Raw genomic sequence first — 21,145 nt, forward strand, 5'->3', positions numbered from 1 at the left:
ATTCGTACTAATGGCAAAACGTAGATATTACGAAGCTTCTATATTTCAACTCCTTTTACTTGTTACACCAGTTGACCGTAAAAAGGAAAAGAAGAAGTCAAACTTATTATTAATAAATTATAGCTGGTGAAATGTCACTAGAATTCCTGGTGATTTGATATTGAGTAGCCCTTCAATAATGCCCTGGAATCTCCAACTACCGAACGTGCACTCAAGTTTATGATACTGTTCTCCCGCGTTAACTTACACCGAATTCAACGACCTGAATTGAAGTCAACGCTCGAGATGACTTGCCTAAACGCCCTGCCCAGAACCCCCCTCGACTCCTCCTATAGGTTATATAATCCTCATTCTTCATTTCCTCTCTTCATTCACCTATCTATAGTTGTTTCATACTTTGTTTATCTTTTATCCTTGCTCTTGTTCTTCGTGTAGGTATCAAATCAAATGGAGGCAAGTTTAAAGCTCAGGATGCTATCCATGGTCACCATGGCCATATTGATGGCCTCTTCTTTGATGCAGATGGCCTCCGCCCACGAAGGCCATGAGCATCCCCCGGCTTCCAGCCCCGACTCCGGCTCGACCACTATGGGCGGCGCCTCCACCGCACCCGTCTTCGCCTTCGTCTCCTTGGCCGGACTTGCCTTCGGGTACCTCCTCTGACCGAGCTTGGAGTAACAACATTTGAGAGGATGATTGTCGGTCTGTATGTCCCTTGGGAACTAATTTTATTCTATTTTGAGATTGGTATTTTGTTGATTTGTGAGGTGGATTGTATGTGTGGGTGTTGCTGTGAGATGATGAGTGTTTACTTGGTTGGTTGACTACGGAATAAAAGGTGGAATAATGTCTAGCAGTACTCAAAAAATCTAAATTTTAATTGAGAATTGATTCGTTTCATAGGCTTTCCGGTTCATTTAGTTACAAATCAATTCCTATTCTCCGAATATGGGACAAAAAAACACTTGTTGCAGTATGTACTTGTCAAAATTTTCTGCAGTAAGACTAACGATGTGAGCAACGAAAAGCATGGAATTCAAAAAAATTAGCAGTAAATTATGTATTGACTAATATCCACTGGGTGTCAATTGTAAGTGAACAACAATTTGTAATATTAGATGGAATACGAGGAACATCCCACCAACCAAATTGATCCACAATATGATAACTACCACTCTTTCTCAAATCCTTTTTCGCAGACATAATCAAATTCAAAACCTAGGTTGAACAACTGATGATACTAACCAAAGATTCAGTATTGTCATAATATGTGGAACGTGCAAAAACACTTCTTGGGCCACCTTTCCTCAATCAAAAAAGGAAAACAACAAAAGGCAAAAACAACTTCCCCTTGTTAATTACATTGTCAGTTGCCACAATTACACAAAGTGGTGTTGGAGAAACCAAATAATATACAGGTATATGTACAACACCCCGTAAATGTTGGATTAGACTACATACAGATTAGGAAGTGGTCTAAACTTGCTCTGCCTTTTCTGGTGGTCGAGAGAGCTCTTTATCCGCATAGTGGAGGAGTCTTCTTAACCTCAAGAGCATGTCGCAGTGGAAAGGAAGTGTGGTGCGCCTTTCTGCATAAATTGGACTTGCTGTCATCCAAGAGAGAGAATGAAGCTCAGCTGCTACGGACTCTAATACCATGTGTATCTCCAGCTCATAATCTCTATTGACTGTATCTGGAGTGAAGCTCCTGCCTTGCTTACCGAGGCTGCTGCTGCTCCCAGCACCGCGCACAATCTTCTCTTGAATGGTACTGCTTCCTCCGTAGTGATCAACAAGGCTGATTGCAAGAATAGAAGGCCAATCATCTTTGGTTGTCTCTGCAGGGTCTTTCCGCATCGTAGGCACTGCTTTTGACACCACATACCCAGTAGCTAAGGGCGTTGCTGACCCTTTGCTATGCAAAAGATGGGCAAGGGGTGGAGATTCTGACGTGAGGCATGTAGGAAGCTGCAACGTGGCTGGAGATAAGTACCGCAGACTAGGCGATGGAATTAGGAGATATGATGCTGGCATGGACCCAATAGACTTCACTGGACTAAATCCTTCTAAGTAGCCTGTATGGCCACTGCTGTTTTGAGTTCCTCCACCTGTATAAAAACATTGTCAATAATCTGAATTAGCCATAAACCATTGTCTGGCATTCAAAATGCATTATGATGCAAAACGTTAACTGCATATTGGAGAAAGAAGTCTGTAGGTTAGATCGGAATAAGCCACAATTTGGCTCCTTTTTCCTAAAAAAGAGACAGACCCCTAAATTACTGATTCACATTATTCTCTTTACTCTGGCAGAGATTAAGTTGAGAAGAAATAAGTATGCATATGGTCACAGGACTACTTTTAGTTGTAGAAGTCTATTCTAGATATTTGATTCACCAAAATTCAACCATTATATTTGATGAAGGCATTTAACTAATTGCAAATAATTGTGAAGATCCGTGAATGTACTAGGTCACATCTGCTCTGAAAAGTATGTAGACGCCCTAAATCTTGTTCTCCTGACTCAAACATAAATAGATATGACAACCAAAGGCCAAGTGAGACAATGAAACACTGTATTGGTCAGCTTATGATTAGTGGATAACAATGCACTATAGCCTGCAGATTATTCCAGTAAAGTGAATCACTTCTATGTCATAGGCCGAGCATTGTAATTCCATCAAAACAGTTAATTTCTTCATTTGCAATTCAAATTGCAAGGAATAAGATTTATGCCCTTTCAACCTACCCCCCTCTGATCTAACATCTTAAACTAACATTTCTATAGTATCTGCTATTTTCAAATTTCTGCATGAGTGCCATAATTAGAACCAAACAAAGATGGGATAAGCTTAATCAATTTCAATGAAAGGGCCGATGCTTCTGGTGTCTTCAGGGATATAATGTTTGCTGAGTGTCGAAGATAGATTGAGTGACTTGAGTCAATGAGAGTGAGAGTTTCATTTTCTATAGGGTGAGGAAGGTTCCTTTTCTTAGAAAAGTTGATATTATTTCATATATTACAGTACATGATTGCTCCATAAATTATTACCAGCTAACTGTTGGTTGATGCCCGTAGTAATAACGATCATTTGAAGCCGCAATGAAAAAAAATGGCCTATATATATCATTTTCCCTCATATTGGCATATCATACTCTTTTTCTATCAGCACTTTGTACTTGTGTGATTGTGACCATCGGTCCGTGTATTACAGAATCTTCTATCAGCATTTTGTGACGGTATCTCACTTGCCCATCAATAATTATGTTCCCTTTGAGGAGATTAGCAGTGGAAGCAAAGACCTCTGTCATTGCTGCAGGGAAGAGGAAAGGGCAGAAGGCTGCTCTTCCTCTGTCGTTCTTCTTTATACTTTTTAAGGGTACCACATAATTACTAGGGGAAATCTTGGAGATAAATAGTTTGAGTTTGTTAGTTGTATGACTGCATCAGTTCGAGGTGTTAACCTAGCGCCTAAATCTAAGAGACCATGACCAGCCACCTACTGCCTAAATATCAATCGAGCAAGGGGTAATTTACATCAATAAACTGTCCTAAGGTTACAGCAGTTTTGGCTGATACATTCTGTACAAAGAAAGGTTGCTTGGGTTGTATCTCAGACAGTTGCTTGGGTTATTCATGAAATGTAATACAAAGATTCAGATGCATAGTGTGTAAATGGTGCACTTACCAGATGAAGACATATCTGCTTGAAGGATAAGATGCAATGAATGGTCAAGAGTAACTCCAACTAAACTGATGCTTTGCACCAATTGTAGCAATCCTTTTGAGATATCCATCCCTGTCTGTCCTGCTAAAAGCTGCTTCTTGGTACTTGACTGACCCAAAGCACCTTTCATAAAGCTGGGCTTTGAATGAGGGCCATATAAAGAAGCGCTAGGTGAGGAGGGCAGGTTTCTTTCTTGAAGTAAGCCAATTTCTTGCTGCTGCAGGGAGGTTCCATTAGCATTTGAGGGGATGCCCTCAGGTATTGATCGCCGTAACTGTAACGGCCACTTCCTGACTTCATTACCCCCAAAAGAGTAAATAGCTTTCTGCCACTCTGTTTATGATAACACAGTTAAAACTTAAAACCAAGTCCTTCCATACTGAAAAAACTACATGATACTACAACTATATAATTCTTAATACCTTGGCATTCAAGCTCAAAGAAAGATCCAAATCGAGTTATTATTATGTCTCGCGGTCTGACAGCACTCGCATCAGGAGAAGATGATAGTATTTGACAACCCTGTCGCAAAACTTGAATGAAAAGGCTTTGGAGAACTTTTGTGTCTTGACGGCTACTGATACCACCAAAAGGAAATATATGGCTGTCAAGTAGCTCTCCTCTGGCATCTGTCCAAATGCAGACTAGCCAGCGCCAATCCTCGGTCCAACCATAACAACAATGAAGACTTGCTGCTTTATGATCATGCTCTAATCCATCGAGAGAATTCACTCCGGTATCAGAGCTTACTGCTAAAGTCGAACTTTGCAAATAAACCCCAGAGCTGTCATCGATTACAGTTTTTGAGTTTGAAGACTCCGAAACCCCACTATGCTCAATAGAACCAGGTCCTGCCAATATAAAAAGTGGCTCAAACATATATCGTCCATCATCTTGACCACATAAATCTGCTGGTTTAATTGGATCAGACAACCCACTAGTCCTTGATGTCTGCCAAGAGTTCTCCCATGTGCCAGGCCTCAAGGAAGTATCATATTCGGCTTCTCTAGGAATCCGAGGAACAAGACAATCTTTCCAGAGGCCTGGAATTGGAGAGTTTACATGCATCATTGTGGATTGAGATCTTCCAGAAAAAGTCGTTGAATGAAGCATGTCATTGGCAGAAACAGCTCGTGGGATTCGTCGAGCCTTATTATATACAGTGAAGGCAATGTCCTTCAAGACAGCAAGTTCATTTGTTCCCCTGTTGATTCTTAATAGGGATTCTACAGTCACAATCTGTAAGACAAGCTTAGGAATACTGAACCCCGAAAGCATTAGAACATTTGAAGCTGATGCTTCATCTGTGGCAGCAGTACAGTTTAAGGCCTTTGCAATCTGAGAGTGCAACATAGATCTTCTCTCTTTGTCTGGTAAAAGAACAGCTGATCCAAGAGCAACAGAGCACTCAACCAAAGTTTGCAGAACTGCCGAAGGCTCAGGAAAGGGGCACACTACATAAACTACCTACATTAACATAAGGACCGAAGGTAACTATTAAAACCCAGAGTAAGCCATAACCACTCTACCTCTTCCATATTTCTTCTTTATATTTGCAACCACTGAAGTAAACCAATTTCAGAAAGGAAAAAAAAATCTTGGAAAACATGTCAGAAATTCTTAGATTTTAGAAGATCTTAAAGAACAAGAAACCATCAATGTAAAGGGAACAAAGTCTTACGGTACAAGGCCCGCTGCTGCCTTCTTTCTGATTTGCTGAGCAACTTGAAGCAAGCTTTAGATCCTTGATTACCTTTGTAAGAGAATTAACAAAGCTTTTCATATTCCAACCTTTGTAAAGAGCTAAAAAATAATCACTGATGGAGCTGATAGCGGTTAAATGGCTGCCACTAATCTTCACTTGTTGAGGACAATCAACAAGAACGAGGCCAGATGGCAAACATTTTCCAGGGGCAAACTCTGTTTGTCCTCCATTAATATGAGGTGAATGAGTTCCCAGTTTGCATACCTCATAAACTGTAAAACATCAGAACAACATTTAGCAGTTAGAATTACTGTTCCAACTATAACCCAGTAATAAGGCTAACATGTCCATAGAAACAGTGTAGGCATTAAATAACTAAGGACAATTGCTAACTAAGAATTTACCAGTTCCCAGCTGTTGAAAAAAATCAATAGCAGCAGAAGTAAGGAGATCAATATCAGGACATATCGCAAAGAAATTAACCTGAAATAGTCAAAAAAAGAAGTCAGCAATATGAAGCAAACTGAGCTATCAGCATTCCAAAATATGGATTGGTTTTCCAGTAGTTTTCAGGAATTACAGGTTTTGGTAAAGCATAAGGTTCAAGAGGAGCCTTCTCCCAGAGTTGTAGACAGTTTGTAGATGTCTTCAACCAATCATCCTGGTACCTGTATTTTGAATATTCAATGTCCATCTCTTATATAGATTCACAATACACTAGAGCAAGAAATCTTCTTTGTACTGCTAAGAGAACAAAAAAGGATGCATACCCAACAAGTATAGCAGGCAGTGGGAGGACAGCAAGTGTAGATCTGAAACGAGAATAACCCTTTTGCTGTTCTGCCTCTGAATTGGATGTATCCTGACTTGATCTCCTAAGTGATGACTCATCAGTTCTTGCTCCTTCTGAAAATATCTTCTGAATTATAATTATGTTTACATGTCAAAGTAAACTGCGTCTTGTATAGGGAACAAAATATACCTCTGATACAAGGTGAAGCTCCAGTGGACTGTGGTGGGCTCATTGACTCTCCACCCAAAGAAACAGTGCTCGATGAATCACGAGTTTCACTGGCAGTGTACGGAAAAGAATAAGCATCTCCTGTAGATCCAGAGTCACCAATTTGACTGCGACCCTTGCACCAATCAATAACAGACAATGGACCATCCAAATTTGTAAAAGCAGATTTTAAAGCAACTTTTATATCCGATTGCAGTAAGCTAATGACAGATGACACTGGGGCCTGTCGCAAAAAGAAATAAAAGCATTACCTTGTTAATGGAGATAAATCACAGAAAGAGAATGAATAGTAAATGCTTTTGAAATAATATAATATCAGGATTTTCAGTAATTTATATGCTCCATTTGTTGAAGTGAAACTTTTAGCTGTACAGCAAAATTGTTGTCCACCAAATGAGATATTTGCAAAAGACCACATTTTTACTTATAAGTCAAAAGATTCAGTTTCAACAAAAGTGTATTTATCTTTCCCTTTTCTTCAGTTTTGCAATAGCAGATTTTGTTAACAAACTAGAACAGTCTGAAGCATATTTCTTATAAATGAATACGAGAAGGCCTTTTGCAGATACGCCTAAAAGAGGACTTGATCTGTAAATATGTAAAAAGTAGGTCTTCTACAAAACAGCTGAAAAGTATAGGTGGAATACATGAAAATCACAAAAACTAGAATGATGAAGTAATTCAGTCAATCCAAAAAGGAGTCCTTACCCACTTTCTCAACAAAAAAAAGAAAGGAAAGAGAGAAAAACTAGTAGTAGTTCAGTCAAAGCATATTTACCGGAACAAAACTGATAGTAGAATCATACATAAATAACTAACAAACAGTACAATATAGAGATGTTACAATATGAAAGTATCAAAGTAACAATAAGTGGCATAAGTCAGTAATTTTTAACTTACATCAGCAGCAAGTGGATCAACTAAGTCAACACCAGCAATATCAACAGAATGGCAAGTGGCTAGAATACCACCACAACCAGCATGAACCATAGAAGGAGCACAAGAAAACCCGCGCCTACGTTGTTCCTGAAGGGCAAGAGAATAATATGGGCCATCACCCTCATCTGCATCAAGTGCAACATCGACAAAAGATGTTGATTGTTGGACTAACAGGGACATGGCATCAAGAAGATCCAAAAGAGGTTGCCTTGGAGCAATTACATTTAAACCATCATCTGTCAATATATTGACTGGCATTGAAGGGTTCTCAGTACTATGTAAATTTAGGGGTTTGATCCCTTTAGGAGTTCCAACTGGGCGCCAAACACCGACTTGTGCTGTAAGGGATCCATCATGCATTCCACCATCAATATCACCGGCTATTCTAACTGGGATACTGTCTTTCTTCTGGATCTCATACTTGGAAATAATTATGTCAGGCTTGTTGCTTGTCTCAGCCTGAAGAAGATCTAATATAGAACTTCTCAACCCAACAGGAACTCTGCTGCTCAGAGATAATAGTGTATGTCTTACCCGGCACATTGCAGCTTGGAACATGATGCATTCAATTTCTGTTGCAAGTGTAGTCTTGAGAGAAAGTAGGAAGTTCCCTGCATCAAACATTTTTTCGTTCTTTTTCAGTAATGTTATAGAGGAACTTAACGAGGTAATGCCAGAAACAGATGATGGTGCCTCTCCTTTAAGTGAATGTACATCATTACGTCTTGATCTCTTATCAGTCCCTTTTGTCCAATTCTGTATAAGTGTGTACAGTTTCAATGATTGAACAGAAGAGCTCCCATCATTTGAAACAAGACCTGGTTTACGTTTGACTAATGTTTGAGGCTTTTCTTCCGAGGTCTCAAAGGAAGGAGAAGGTGGTGTTGCACTGTATACATAAGCATTGGAGCTAGAATAGGACGTACTGCCCTTCTTAGATGTAGGTAAGTATGGGTTTGTGAACGTGCAAACTGAAACCTCGCCATTAGGGATTTCGACGGCTGCATATTCTGATGCAAATGTCAGCATGGCTTCAGCTTTTGTAAGATAATCAAATTTACCAACTGAGGGCACCAAAGAGTAGCTCCCTGCAGCAGATGACATCATATCTTTTGCAGATTCTTCAGTTTTGATCCTAGTATCCTCTGTTTCTTCCACAGAGTTTTGGTTAAATCCCTCAAAACATGCTATGCCAGAAGGAGAAAGTCTCTGATCAGGCATCTCCATTCCTCCGGTGCAAGGACTACTGGTGATATCTCCACAATCAACACCAGGAAATACTAAAGCTTGTGACTCAGCTGTACCTGGAGGCTATATAAACGAAAATTCATCACTTGCCATGAAACTCCTCTTGAAAATATTAAACAAAATATACCAAAATTATACTAAAGTACAAAAATAAGAATATAGTGAACCGCAAGACACATTGATGCTTTTCAGATGATGCAAATGTTAGTGCAGAGACACACAGAACTTAAGGGCTTCAAACGGTATCATATTTTAACAAGCCTTTTCCGGATGCACCTCTAAATTGTATTGCATTCCCTAAAGCATAAACTGTGCTTTGCCCTATTATTTTTTTAGTTTTCATATGTCTAATACTCAATTGTGATCATAGACATATCAATGGGTACATATCATGATATTTAGGTTAGAAATCTGTCTCTGAATGCAGGCAAGACTCAACAAGTAGGAATCCTTCATAGATAAATACATTACAAACATAGCACAAGACAAGACATTTCTTATAAAAGTCAGATCACAAACATCAGTAACAGTTCTCCTGAATGCTGTCAATGCACTCAGGTATGTGTTGCATATGCATATTCTGTCCACGGGTGGCCTCTGAGAGTCTTCTTAGTCAGACAAAGTAGCAGATAACATGGTATAGATGGGAGAAAATCCAAAGGCTGCACCGCAGTGCATTAGCTAGACAAGCAAATTAGGTGCTGAATCTAGATGACCAACATTGTATACCTTCTATTCCATTTTTTTCATTATTTCATAGATGGCATAATAATTTCATTCAATTTCTTGGATCCTCGCCATGGTATTTGTTTTCCTAGAGATACATTATTCTAGAATAAACTTAACAAGTCCTCAAGTAAATTCCATTATTTTGTGCTTGCCCCTTAAATGTGCTGCTTGGAAACTCCTAACTAGGGTAGAACTGTGATATCTGCATGAGCTCATGATGAAGGATGCCACCTTTACCATTGAACTTATAGTGCCAAAAGAAAAAGGGACTAGTCCCTTGTTCCTAGCTTCCTATGCAGTTGAGCAAGAAGCCAATCCTGCTAGCATCAGGGAAAAATTTAGAAGAAAAAAGGGGAAGGGACTACTGGGTGGAACTGTCGCCTATATATCCCATGAAGAGGGTTTAAGACGTATAAGCTGCCTACTTTGAGATTAAAAGCAGGCTTAGTTTCTACCCAGCAGGACGCAGTCCTGATTTAATTGGACCTCATACAGGAAACAGTTTAGGCTCAAGTTAGACTGATAAGTCATGTCATTCCTGGCTCAAGCAAACTTATCAACAGTCACATAGGTCATGCTTTTGAACTCATTTACAGAAAAAGCTAACTTTACAAACAAAACTGTCATAAAGCCCTGCAACCAAACAGAGCCTGAACAAAAACCAAGTCTACCATCTGCTCAGATTATATTTCCATTAGTCAATCATCTGGAAAATTGTTAGATAATACAATCACAACTAATAAGAGCAGTCCTAACTTTCAGAGTACCATTTCAGTCTCACAGCTGATACTCCATCAACTAGAAAAGTTGTATTCACCTGGTAACTATCAGATAAAATCAAAATTGGCCAAATGTCAACCAGAACATAGACTATGTCAACCATCAATACCGTAATCAATATATTGAGCAGTTTACATTTTATCAATAATCAATTTGAACTTAAAAGTAACATTTATGGATCAATAAACTAATAACTGGATCTTAATCCTCATTAAAAACTATCTTTCTAAGTGGGATGCTACAATTTGCAATTAGTCCATTGCAAGTATATGATAAAAGGAAAAAGATAGCATACCTCGCCAAATATCAGAATATCATTTTCAAAAAAGTCTCCAAAATCTCCAAACTCAGAAAGTAGTGTTTGAATGTCCATTCCTACTCCGTCATCCTCCTCCCAACCCCACAGTGATACACCTTGAACATTTGCTACTTCTGCAACTACTGAATTGTTTGCTTCAACAACATTATATCCAGACTTAAAAGCATCTTGCATATCGCCAACTTTGCCTGATTGAGCAGATGTCTCGGTCATGTCTGTGCGAAGACGCTTAGAGACCTACATTTAAGAAGACGACCATAGAAAGTGATTCAAGAATCTAGCTAAAATAGCTGCTTCAATATCATACATATTAAAGTGTATCTATTTGCAACAAGGGAATTATTTACAGCAGCAAGATAGGACATTTATAGCCAAGCTTTTCATTATTTAGGAAGCTATTTGTTAGTGTTTGTTCTGCAGACTTGTAGAAGTACACCAGCCAGGAAAATTTGAGCAGAGCTTCAAATGGTATCCAAACTTGAATGAAATAATATAAGAAATGTTCAACTGATATATGCCGATCTGAACCCACATAAAATCATACATGCTCCCTCACACACTCATTCATGGGAATGCACAATCCAGGCAAGAAAATCCAAGATTAGGTCACTGCAAGACAAGCCGCTATGTCATCTAGTACCGCAGATTTCACATCAGATCAATCCTTTCCAGGCATATACATCTCATTTTCAGCCAGTTACAACGTGATTTGAAAATGGGTCACTGGAGAGAGCAGAAAACAATTCAAATTTAAAGGTTACTTTAGGAAGACTATAACCCAACATTTATAGACCCGCAAAGAAGCATCCATTAACTGAACAGACACCTGTCACAGGCAATAACAGGACAATTGGGTTGCAAATAAGCACATGGAAGCCAACTTCAACTTCTTAGTTCTTATTGGGATATCCTGAAACCATGAATATATACATCTAAGTTCCGGATGTGTGTACAGCTTATGAACTCTGAATCAGAAACTGAGGGAGAACATGAATTAAATGCAGATTAATAAAATATGAAGCAAGATCTGCAACTTCAACTCTTCAAGGTTCAGCTGGAGATGATGCACCAGATGACTGACATTAAAGCAACAGTGCATGAAATAAACATGTAGGTACCATAGCAAGAATTATGAATTCGATGGGCAAATATTCCAAGTAAATGAAATCAAGCAGAAGAATTAGGATTATTGCGAGCAGGTAGTGCAAAGCGAAAGAAGCAAAGTTTGTCAAGTTATAGCTTCCATGAAAACATACATAAATAATGTCGTCTAAATTGAAAAACAAAGATAAGAATAAATGAAGCTTAATTAAGTGCACATTACCATTTTGCGACCGTCATTCTCCAAATGATCATTCACAGACTGTCTACATGTAAGAGAGTCAGCATCAGCTTCAAGCTCACCATCTCCAGCGGCAACTGCATACTCACTTTCACTGGTAGTGCTACTTACACTGCTGATACTACTACTTATGCTGTTGCTGCTGCTATTAAAATGCTTTTGCACTCTCATGGGATTGAAGCCAACACCAAGCCCAAGCAAAGATTCCCAATGACTAGTGGATACAAATGCCAAACTAAGTAATCGAATAATATTGTGAGGAGTGAAACTTCAATAACTAAAAAACTGTTTACGAGCATAGAAATAATTAACAAAGCTAAAAAGTCCACATTATCATTTACTACCCAAAATATAAGATCAGGAATGGAGATAATCAATCAAAAAATTAAGTTCAAATTTTAATAATTTGGTCTGACTTTAAGTTTACATCCACAAAAAAAATGCTAGTTTCAACAGTTTCGGTTGTGATGGACGGTTGGGTTTGGTCATTTTTTTATACATAAATAATTAAAAAATTCAGAAATATCAGGAATTAAAATTTTACCAAATTCAAGTCATAATTCATCATAATTTTTAGTAAGTTTTTTCTTTAGTTTTTAGACTTCATATGTAATAAATTTTTATTTTATTATTTTTCTATTATTTTTTTCTAATTTTTTTTTAAAAATTGTATTTTTAAATAATATTTAGAATTTTATGTAACTAAAATAGTCTATAATGCCTGATACAGTCAATACATATCATGTTTTCTAACCATCGATCCCAACCAAATGCCGAGTTCAAAACCTTGATCAAACTCCGTTTAAGACTTGGTTTGTATTTGAATAGGTTTAGAATCTAGTTCATATCCATATCCGTTAAAGATCCGATCATATTCGATTAGTATTTGTATCCGTTTTAACCAGATATTGTTTTACATTTGTTATCCGTCTAATATTCATATCTAAATCCATATCCAAAGCAAAAAAAAAAGGATCTGAATGTGAGTTTATTAATATCTAATCTTTGTCGGAGTCATTTTTCACCCCTATGAACCATGCAAGTCTCGTTCTCTACAGTGATTCATGTGTTATTGTATAAAGTAGTTATTTATCATCAAAAAGCTTGCAGATCTAATTACTACATATCTAATTACTGAATCATCCATTTCACAAAACTTGCTGGATTTGCAGGTTCTTTATCATTAAATGATCATCTAAGGTATATCAAATCATTCTATGTTGAGTAAATAACTTCCAAAGTTATCCGGCGCAGCTATTCTATTATATAACTAGAATAGAATAGGTATGAACACAATAGACACAAACTAAATATGCTTATCAAACATGTATAGACAATTGATGTATCATAATATCATTGGCGCAAGTTCCATGCCACCCACAGTGAAGCAAGGGTTCCCATATAAGCATTTGGCGCATCCATGACGACAGAAAATTGATAGCAATACCTAGATCCTATCTCAATCCTGACCAGTGTCAATGCATGCCAACTCATCCCCCTCTTCTCAACCATGCGGCAACCCCATGGCCTACCATCCCAAACAGGCACACATCATTTCAAACGAGCATGCATTGCCCTATAGCAACTGCATTAGTCGACACATACTGACCTTCTATGGCTTACTGATATGCTCCATGCCACCCGCACAACAATCTTTACGATAAGATTTAATGGAATAAATTAAAGAACTACTAATGCAACAATACTTGACAAGGAATATATGTTGTAACTACGAATTCTTTATTAAACTCGGACATTCAAACAATTAAATGCACCAGTTCAGCAGTTAATTTGAATATAAATGATCAGTGGATGGAAAAGGTTGATAAAAAAAGGTAGGTTTTTGAATTTCAGACTGACCTATGCTCAAAGAAAGAACCAGGAAAATTCCATAATGGCCACATCTCAAATAATGATGTTCCGGTGCAATTTTGTAGCCACAATCTTCCAAGAGAAAGAACCTAATCAGACAAATACAAAATCATAAACTCATAACTATATGATGACTGAGAAAAAACCTCTTTCTAGAAAAGCAAGCAAATGCTCGGTGAGTCAAGGGGATCACAACAGCTTCTGCTGGGTAAATAAACGTCCTTTCAAGAACTGGAAAGTGATGGACTGATTCCTGCTTCCTCTGTCCTCCATCAGTTGCAAACTCAGAATCTTCAGCAGGATGCAAGGCCTTGTTCTTCAGATAACTATTTGTTTCCAAAGCTTTGTCAGTGCAAGCTGAAGAGCAACCAAGGGCAACTTCAATATAGCAACTTTGACCCCTCAGCTGGCAACCAGAAGATTGAGTAACATAAGTTAACCCAGCTGCAGACCCATATGAAGACTTGAGCTTGCTGCAAATTTTTACAAAGAAATATTTTGAGAATCATAACAATAATTTAAAGAAACAAGAACAGACCTACAATATGTAACAAACAAGTCCCTTTAGTTTGTTTCTTAGGGGAATCTTCTTCTTTTCCATACTTACAAAGCTAAAAATAAAACAGGAATATGACTTCCAAAATACCTGCCATACACTTGCTTGACGAGATCACTAGGACAACAGCCAACAAGCCTGCCTAGCATTCCATTTGGAGCAACAATAACTGCAGAATGTTCCAATTTCAGGGCCAAAATTATTCATTTCAATTAACAAACATATGCATGGACTGATATTGTCATATGTTTTATATAATGGCATTTCTACAGATCACTGAGAAAGATGTGCAATTTAAATATAACATCAAGAGTATGCCTCAGAGAAAGGTGCATTGACTGTATTCCAAAATTACAATGGTGTAATGAAATGCATGAGCTCACAGATTGGTAAAATTTGCAAAATATTTCCACCTCACATACCAGGGGGGTATGTGATTTTGAGTTAACCGGCACAAAAATATACTGCTGAAAAACATAATCCAGAAGTTGATGATCTCAACCCAAGAGTTCAGCACCATCTCTTTCACAATGAGCCCTCATCCACATGAAGAAAATGTTAACTTTACTTCTTAAGGATGTGACTTTTCTATATAATGTTCTTTTTCATTTAAAAACAAAATATTGGAGTCTCAGGACAATATTCTTAACAAACATGTCGACTATACAAAAGGTCCCACAAGAAGCAGCTGCCTTTCAAGCTTTTTAATTACTGAAGCATGTGGTTTTGTTTCACATGGACAGCACATGAAAATAATTAAGATGGATGCTCCTGGACTCCGTACAAATGTAGCATTTCCAACCGGCTGATCATCCAAATAGTGGGGAAAAAAGGTTTCCACCAAGAATTCTACAATTGCAATTCCACAACTCCCTATCCAATCATGCGTTATGATATCTGCAATCCTTAAAGAAAAAAAAGTACTATGGAATCTAGTAGTTAACCAGAATGAGTCGGCAGGGAAACAGGTATCACCAAGGCCATCCAAGACAAAAAAAATAGTACAGCACAGAAGTTGGCAAGTACGAAGCACACCTGGAAGTCCTTCCCCATTAGAACGGGAGTAGCAATGCACCAGCATTCTTTCCATATCATCACTGCAAACACCACGTATATGCCTATGGAAAATGACAAATATTTCAGAAAGCACCCTTGACATTGACTAGAGAAGACTATAAAACAATATGAAGAAAAGCATGAATCCACTAACTTCGCGGACACTATTGCATGCACATAGATTGCTTCCTCAGTGGCTGCAAAAATGAATTCCAGTGTCGGTTGTGGCCTCCTAGAGAAAAAAAGTTTTATGATAAGAAAGAGAAAAGGCAAGACGATGGACTAGATAAGAAAAAATAAAAAGGAAACTAGAAGTGGCAGCAGCTCACAACCAATTATGCAAGCCAATAGCATCAGAATGACAGAATCAATATCCTTTAAAAAAATTCTTCTAGGATTATAGAGCAGCCACAAGAAATAGAAAGAAAAAGAAGACGTATTCCCATATTAACAGCTTATCCAAGTATATAACTTATAGGACATAATTGAAGGTCAAATCAAAATGATATTGTTATAAAGAGTTAAAAGATAAGCAAAAAGATTTAGTTTTCAGCAGTTATTTAGAAAAGAAGATTAAGAAAGAAATTATACAAGTCATATATCCAGCAGTTTTAAATGGATATTTCAAGCTATATTTCACAATCTACAAGTCCATTTCAAGGAACAACTATCATACTGGAATTTTGGTAAGGTAATTTCCTTAAGTCACTCATCAGATCCTAAGCATATTTGGGATTGGGAGCTTGGTATTATATATCTATAGCTTTCAAGGAATATTATGGGATAATATTATTTCCGAGCAAATAAAAAACAGATGCTCTTTGTATTGTATTTAGGTTCTGCAAATGACTTCTTTTTTCAATACTCATCATATTGTCTTATCAGAAGTGACCAGAAGCAAAGTTGCTTGCTGTACAGGCCACCGGCCCATCACCCCTGTGCACTTAGATGCTAGGGACATCAAGCTATCACAAAATTGAACACTATCCTACCACTACAACCAAAGTAAATTACCATGAGTAAAGCAAGAAAAGAGTGCTTATCGTCTCTGATGCTTTCCAAGAATATGCAAAAGCTGCCAATCTGGGAATTCCACCAAGCCCAACAGAGGTACCACCTCCAACTCACACCAAGTCACCAACCATGCAGAAAAACCTAACTAGAAATACAAAGCCACGAAGATACAAAGCTAACCTACCACATAGGCACATACACATACAAGGAGAGTAATACATCATCAAGGGTTAGTTTCAACTTTCAACCAACAAAACTAGTTACCACCAAAATGCATCTCACCCTCCACCACAAGGTCCACAACAAAGTAAAGGGCAAAAGGGGAATAAATTGTATTGCTTATATATAAGATACAGGTGGAGGATCCCTTATCCTCTTTGGTGATGTCAGCCTCAACCTTAACGGCTGTTACACAATTTCAGCAGCAACCCATGCTCTTATAGAAAATAACCTACACCAAAAAGAAGCAGACCTATTCTCATTTGAATGCCCCAGCAGAAAGAAGTGTTTCCCTCAAGATTAAACCATGTTTTCCATTTTTTTCTTTCCAGTGTAGCCAAATGCAGAGCTCAAAATGGCTACTTAGAGAACTCTTCCGAGTTCAGATTACAATTTGATCAGTATCTTTTATTCTACTAATTTTAAATACTGAATCTGTGTATTTCTGTATGTTATAACGGAAGCTGGACATAGTATAGCGACAAAAGGATGAGAAAAGATAACTAAGTTCTTGATGTTCAACCAAGAAGTGGATATATAGTTCTGTTACAACTTACAAATATATTGGATGTCAATAAAAAGCAACCACATCAAAAGAGAAGTTCTCCAAGACCTAGATAGTTATCGATGGACCTATGGTTTCAATGAAACGGGCACCATAAATAAACATGGCCCTTGTGTAACCCCCAAAGAATTTATCAAACATCCATTTAACTCTACAGTGTACTAAATCGACGTGGTCAACCAGATCCCACAGAATTACAATAATAATAGGGACCCTTTCTGCACTACTTGAAGGACAAGTCACTTTCACTCAGTAATAATATTCAAAGAGTACTATTTTACAAGATTTTGATCTACAAGCATATGGACTATACACAATTAAAATAGGCAAACGAAAACAGAAAACATGGTCTAACGATACAACAGGATAATTAAGTACAGGAATCTAGCAAACCAACCTAAATATTTTTCCATGTTGTGTAGAAGGATTAGATCTTGTAAAAACATCTCCAAATCTCACGTAAGAAAGCCCCCTCAATGCTCTGTCAATCCAGTTAATTCAGCTAACACAAATGTCATAAATTCGGGTAAGTCAGATTAAGTAGACATGGGGACAAGCAGGACGAACAAGAGAAGACCTTTCTATCGAGTTTCTTAAAGCCTGAGATAATGCAACAGCAACTTCTTCTGAATCACCAGGGGCTAACCAGAGTCCACTTCCAACAACTGTCAAACACAAAATCCATAAAGAAAAAGAAAAATAATTAGTCAAACAAAAACCACAAAGACACTATCACCATCACAATAGCATGATATAAAACGGGGACAGGCTCCAATAATGGTTAAACCTCTCAATCTGGATACTGCAGCTTGAGCATTTTCAACTATTGAGGAGTGGCGACCAGGTAGAAACAACCACAGCTTGATCTTCTCATCTGTCAGTGACATATATTAGATGGCCAACTTACAAAACAGAATTGAATGAGAAGCGCAGACAAAAACTTAAGGCAAATCAGGAATCCTCACCAGGATTGTGCATGCCCTGAGATGGGTCCCACGGACCAACAAAAGAATTTGTCCATGCACTAAGAAATCCTTCATTCTGTAGTTGAAGATGTGCTGAAATTATCATATAAGTAGCAGCATCCTTTTGTTCTGCTTTCAAACTGGAGACAACATTAATCAGCAAATAGAAACAGATGCACTGATTATGTTTGATGAGGCCCGAGAAGTTTTTGAGAGCTAGAACGAGTACAAAAAGTACCTTTTCTCTGAAAGCATATTTGGATCAGATTCAAAAGGGAGAAACTGAAACCATGAGATAACGTGGAGCTCTCCCTGCAAATAGGAGCAAAGAAGGAAAAAGGGAGAACATTATCAAATATAGTTATCACCCGACCCCAGACTTGATATGAAATGAATAACTACTATAGCATTGCGAGTAAACAGTGCAACCAATTCAATATGAGGTCAAAACTCAAATTATAGGAAGGCACTTAAATGGCAAGTCTGTACAGAGATGGTGGACCTGGAACTCCAATTGGATGTTAATGAACCCATTAATTGATGCCAAGCTGCCCATTATCCTCTTTACTTTTGCACCTTGCTCCTCCAATTTTACCAGTAAAAAACAGATATGTATATTTAGGTCATATTCTGATAAAGCAGACAACTTTTTTCCTTGTCATCCTTCCAGCTATTGTCAATGTGCTTTCTATTTGGCATCCTTACCGCGATATGCTGTAGGTGTTCAATGGCTTTGATATTATGAGTTACAATGCAGTTATTTTTTATCTCCTTAGGGGTCCAAATATACCCAAAATGGTTAAACTCCCTCAGGCTGATGCATAGGTTCCCCGCCATGATATATATTTGTCACTCCAATCCCTCAACTGACAAATCTAAGAAATTTAACATCCAATGGAATTTACTTGCTGATGCATTAATTTCTCACATTTTATGGTTTAGGTTAAATTTGTGATTTACTTTTCCCAGATCTACTTAAAAGTCGACCGCAACTTTCAATCAATTAAAATAGATGAACTATGAAGCTGTTAACCTACATGCTATGCCCTTTGATGGACAAAAAATCCCCAACTTGTTAGATTTTCAAGTTTAGTTTGCAAAATTCAGGAAATTTTTTTGCTCCAGTTAAGCAATTCGAACTGAATTTTGATCCCAACTCAAATGAGATGGACTGCTAAGGGTCAGATCAAAGTATCATTTAGTAATTTCTAATACTTCCATAATCCTTGCTTCTTCATCTTCAAAATGAGGAACACACATTCTTTTCAATTTCAGTTGAAATTATAGGCGAAGATTTATGTATTAACCTTTATATTAGACCTATTCACTACTCTCCCACACCAAAAATTATGTAATGATCTTGTCAAATCTCTCTTGTTTTATTGAGTGTAATAAATATGATTGCAAATTTATAGATGTTAACATCATAGGAAAATATAGTTTACTAACAATGTAATGACAGATATAAGGATTTGAACAATAAGATTATCAAAGAATAAGTAAAAAAGACAGCTGCAGGCAGAAAATCAAATGTGGACTTACAATTCTGAATACATTTGTCCACATATTTTGGGTACCACAAGAACCTTACTGCAGAAAGCTGCCAACACGTCTACTTCCGTTGAAACAAAGTGAACTTGCAGCATATCTTGTTGCCTAAAATGTAAGTTTGTACGAAAAATCTTGGTAAAACATAGTAAAAGTTCAATGCTTGAAATTAATACATCTAACCAGTGGTCAATTATCGGAGTAAAGTATCATATAATCTATTCATGTAGAGTACGCAAATAACAATATAAAGATCTTCAACAAGAACAAATTATAAGAATGTAAAGATCAAATTATAAGAATGTAAAGAGTATGCAAATCAAGAAAATATTGCATAAAAATACTGCAAAATAAAAGTTTCTGTAGCAACAACAGGATATATTTCAGATACTTTAAGATCTTTTGAAAAGTATACACTCTGAAAATGTTATTCCATATTTATACTCCTTGACAAGAATTCGATCAAAAGGCTATTAAATAAAATGGCAACAACACATGATTTCAGCTGCTTTCAGGATAAAATACAAGCATAACTAGCAAGTCAGCTGTCCAGTACAGCATAAGTTGAATTAGTTGGAAGGGAACTAAAGGATCAATGTCTTGAGAAGCACATTAATGAACCCATTGGACATATCGAGAACAACGACTCCTGACTAAGTTATGAACTGTTTGAAGTGTATAAAAGAGTACAAATTCCAACCTTATGGTAATTACAGACAAACTCCCACAGATTTAGGGATTCCAGACAGCTAAAAGAAAATTGGAGTTAATGATTCAAGAAAACAGGAAATTAAAGGAAAAGAAGACAAAAATCTTAAGGCATACCTCTCAACGATTTCTCACTAACTCAAGCATGGTCTCCCCTTGCCCGACTCCCGCCGGTTCGACTTCGAACGCCCCTTCTCCAAGGGGCAAGGGATCTTGGGGGCACGAACGCAGCGGATTCGGATCGGTAGTGATGGGCTTTGCGGGGGGTAAGAAGAGGAGAAACTAGGGCACGGGTCGGCAAAGATTAGGGCTCTGAATCGGTGCTTCTGGTTACGATCCGGGATTGTCGGATCCGGGATTGTCGGATCCGGATATTTCAGTCCAAAAAAAGCAGCATATTGGTACGGTTTGATCGACCAACTTCATTTAACTTGGGTAATTTTAAATTACCCCCTTATTTATGCCTAAATTAAACTACCTATTTGAAATTAAACTAATATTAAACTGTTAACTTTTTCTGACATAAATATATAGATATATATATAATACTCATATGGTATTAATAATTCTATTATTTGAATAAATATGAAACCTCTCCTCGTAATTATAAGATTATTGTAAAATAGATATTAACTAAGATTTAAGACTCATAAGTTTAAATTGAAGAAGATAGAAAATAATGAAATTATATTTTATTTTAAAATTAAAGAATATGACATGATGAGTCAATCTAATAGAAATAAAACAAAAAATCTAATATTTTAAGTGGAAAATTTTCTCTAATATTTTCTTTAAAAAAAATTGTATTTTTGGTGTAATGAGCAGAGGGAA

At 37.3% G+C, this 21,145-nt stretch overlaps 1 protein-coding gene across 1 annotated transcript; it reads right to left on the reverse strand.

The window, feature by feature from the left end:
- Positions 1–1,238: 1,238 nt before the first annotated feature.
- Positions 1,239–20,626, reverse strand: LOC140783791 (mediator of RNA polymerase II transcription subunit 13). The gene is made up of 23 exons (XM_073130838.1): positions 20,432–20,626; positions 19,601–19,714; positions 18,297–18,370; positions 18,059–18,198; positions 17,881–17,967; positions 17,671–17,758; positions 17,491–17,574; positions 15,450–15,527; positions 15,275–15,357; positions 14,330–14,408; positions 13,830–14,156; positions 13,672–13,755; positions 11,794–12,025; positions 10,446–10,706; positions 7,355–8,704; positions 6,416–6,677; positions 6,204–6,339; positions 6,014–6,101; positions 5,838–5,916; positions 5,410–5,705; positions 4,151–5,195; positions 3,690–4,061; positions 1,239–2,108 (listed from the first exon to the last, which is right to left on the reverse strand). The coding sequence occupies exons 2-23, from the start codon at positions 19,622–19,624 to the stop codon at positions 1,477–1,479; spliced, it is 5,901 nt and encodes a 1,966-aa protein (XP_072986939.1). The 5' UTR covers positions 19,625–19,714; positions 20,432–20,626; the 3' UTR covers positions 1,239–1,476.
- Between the last annotated feature and the right edge of the window lie 519 nt (positions 20,627–21,145).

This window comes from Typha latifolia, chromosome 3, assembly GCF_019914945.1.
Source record: "Typha latifolia isolate L0001 chromosome 3, TyphaL0001v2, whole genome shotgun sequence".
NCBI lineage: Eukaryota > Viridiplantae > Streptophyta > Magnoliopsida > Poales > Typhaceae > Typha > Typha latifolia.

What these genes read in the sequence shown, in the direction of transcription:
- LOC140783791 (XM_073130838.1), bottom strand. Translation starts at nt 19,624, where the DNA reads ATGTGGACAAATGTATTCAGAATT. An exon ending in CAACATGGAAAAATATTTAG is followed by an intron (nt 15,528 to 17,490) that starts GTTGGTTTGCTA and finishes TTTTTTCTCTAG; the next exon opens with GAGGCCACAACCGACACTGG. An exon ending in CTGCCTGCTATACTTGTTGG is followed by an intron (nt 6,102 to 6,203) that starts GTATGCATCCTT and finishes TTCAAAATACAG; the next exon opens with GTACCAGGATGATTGGTTGA.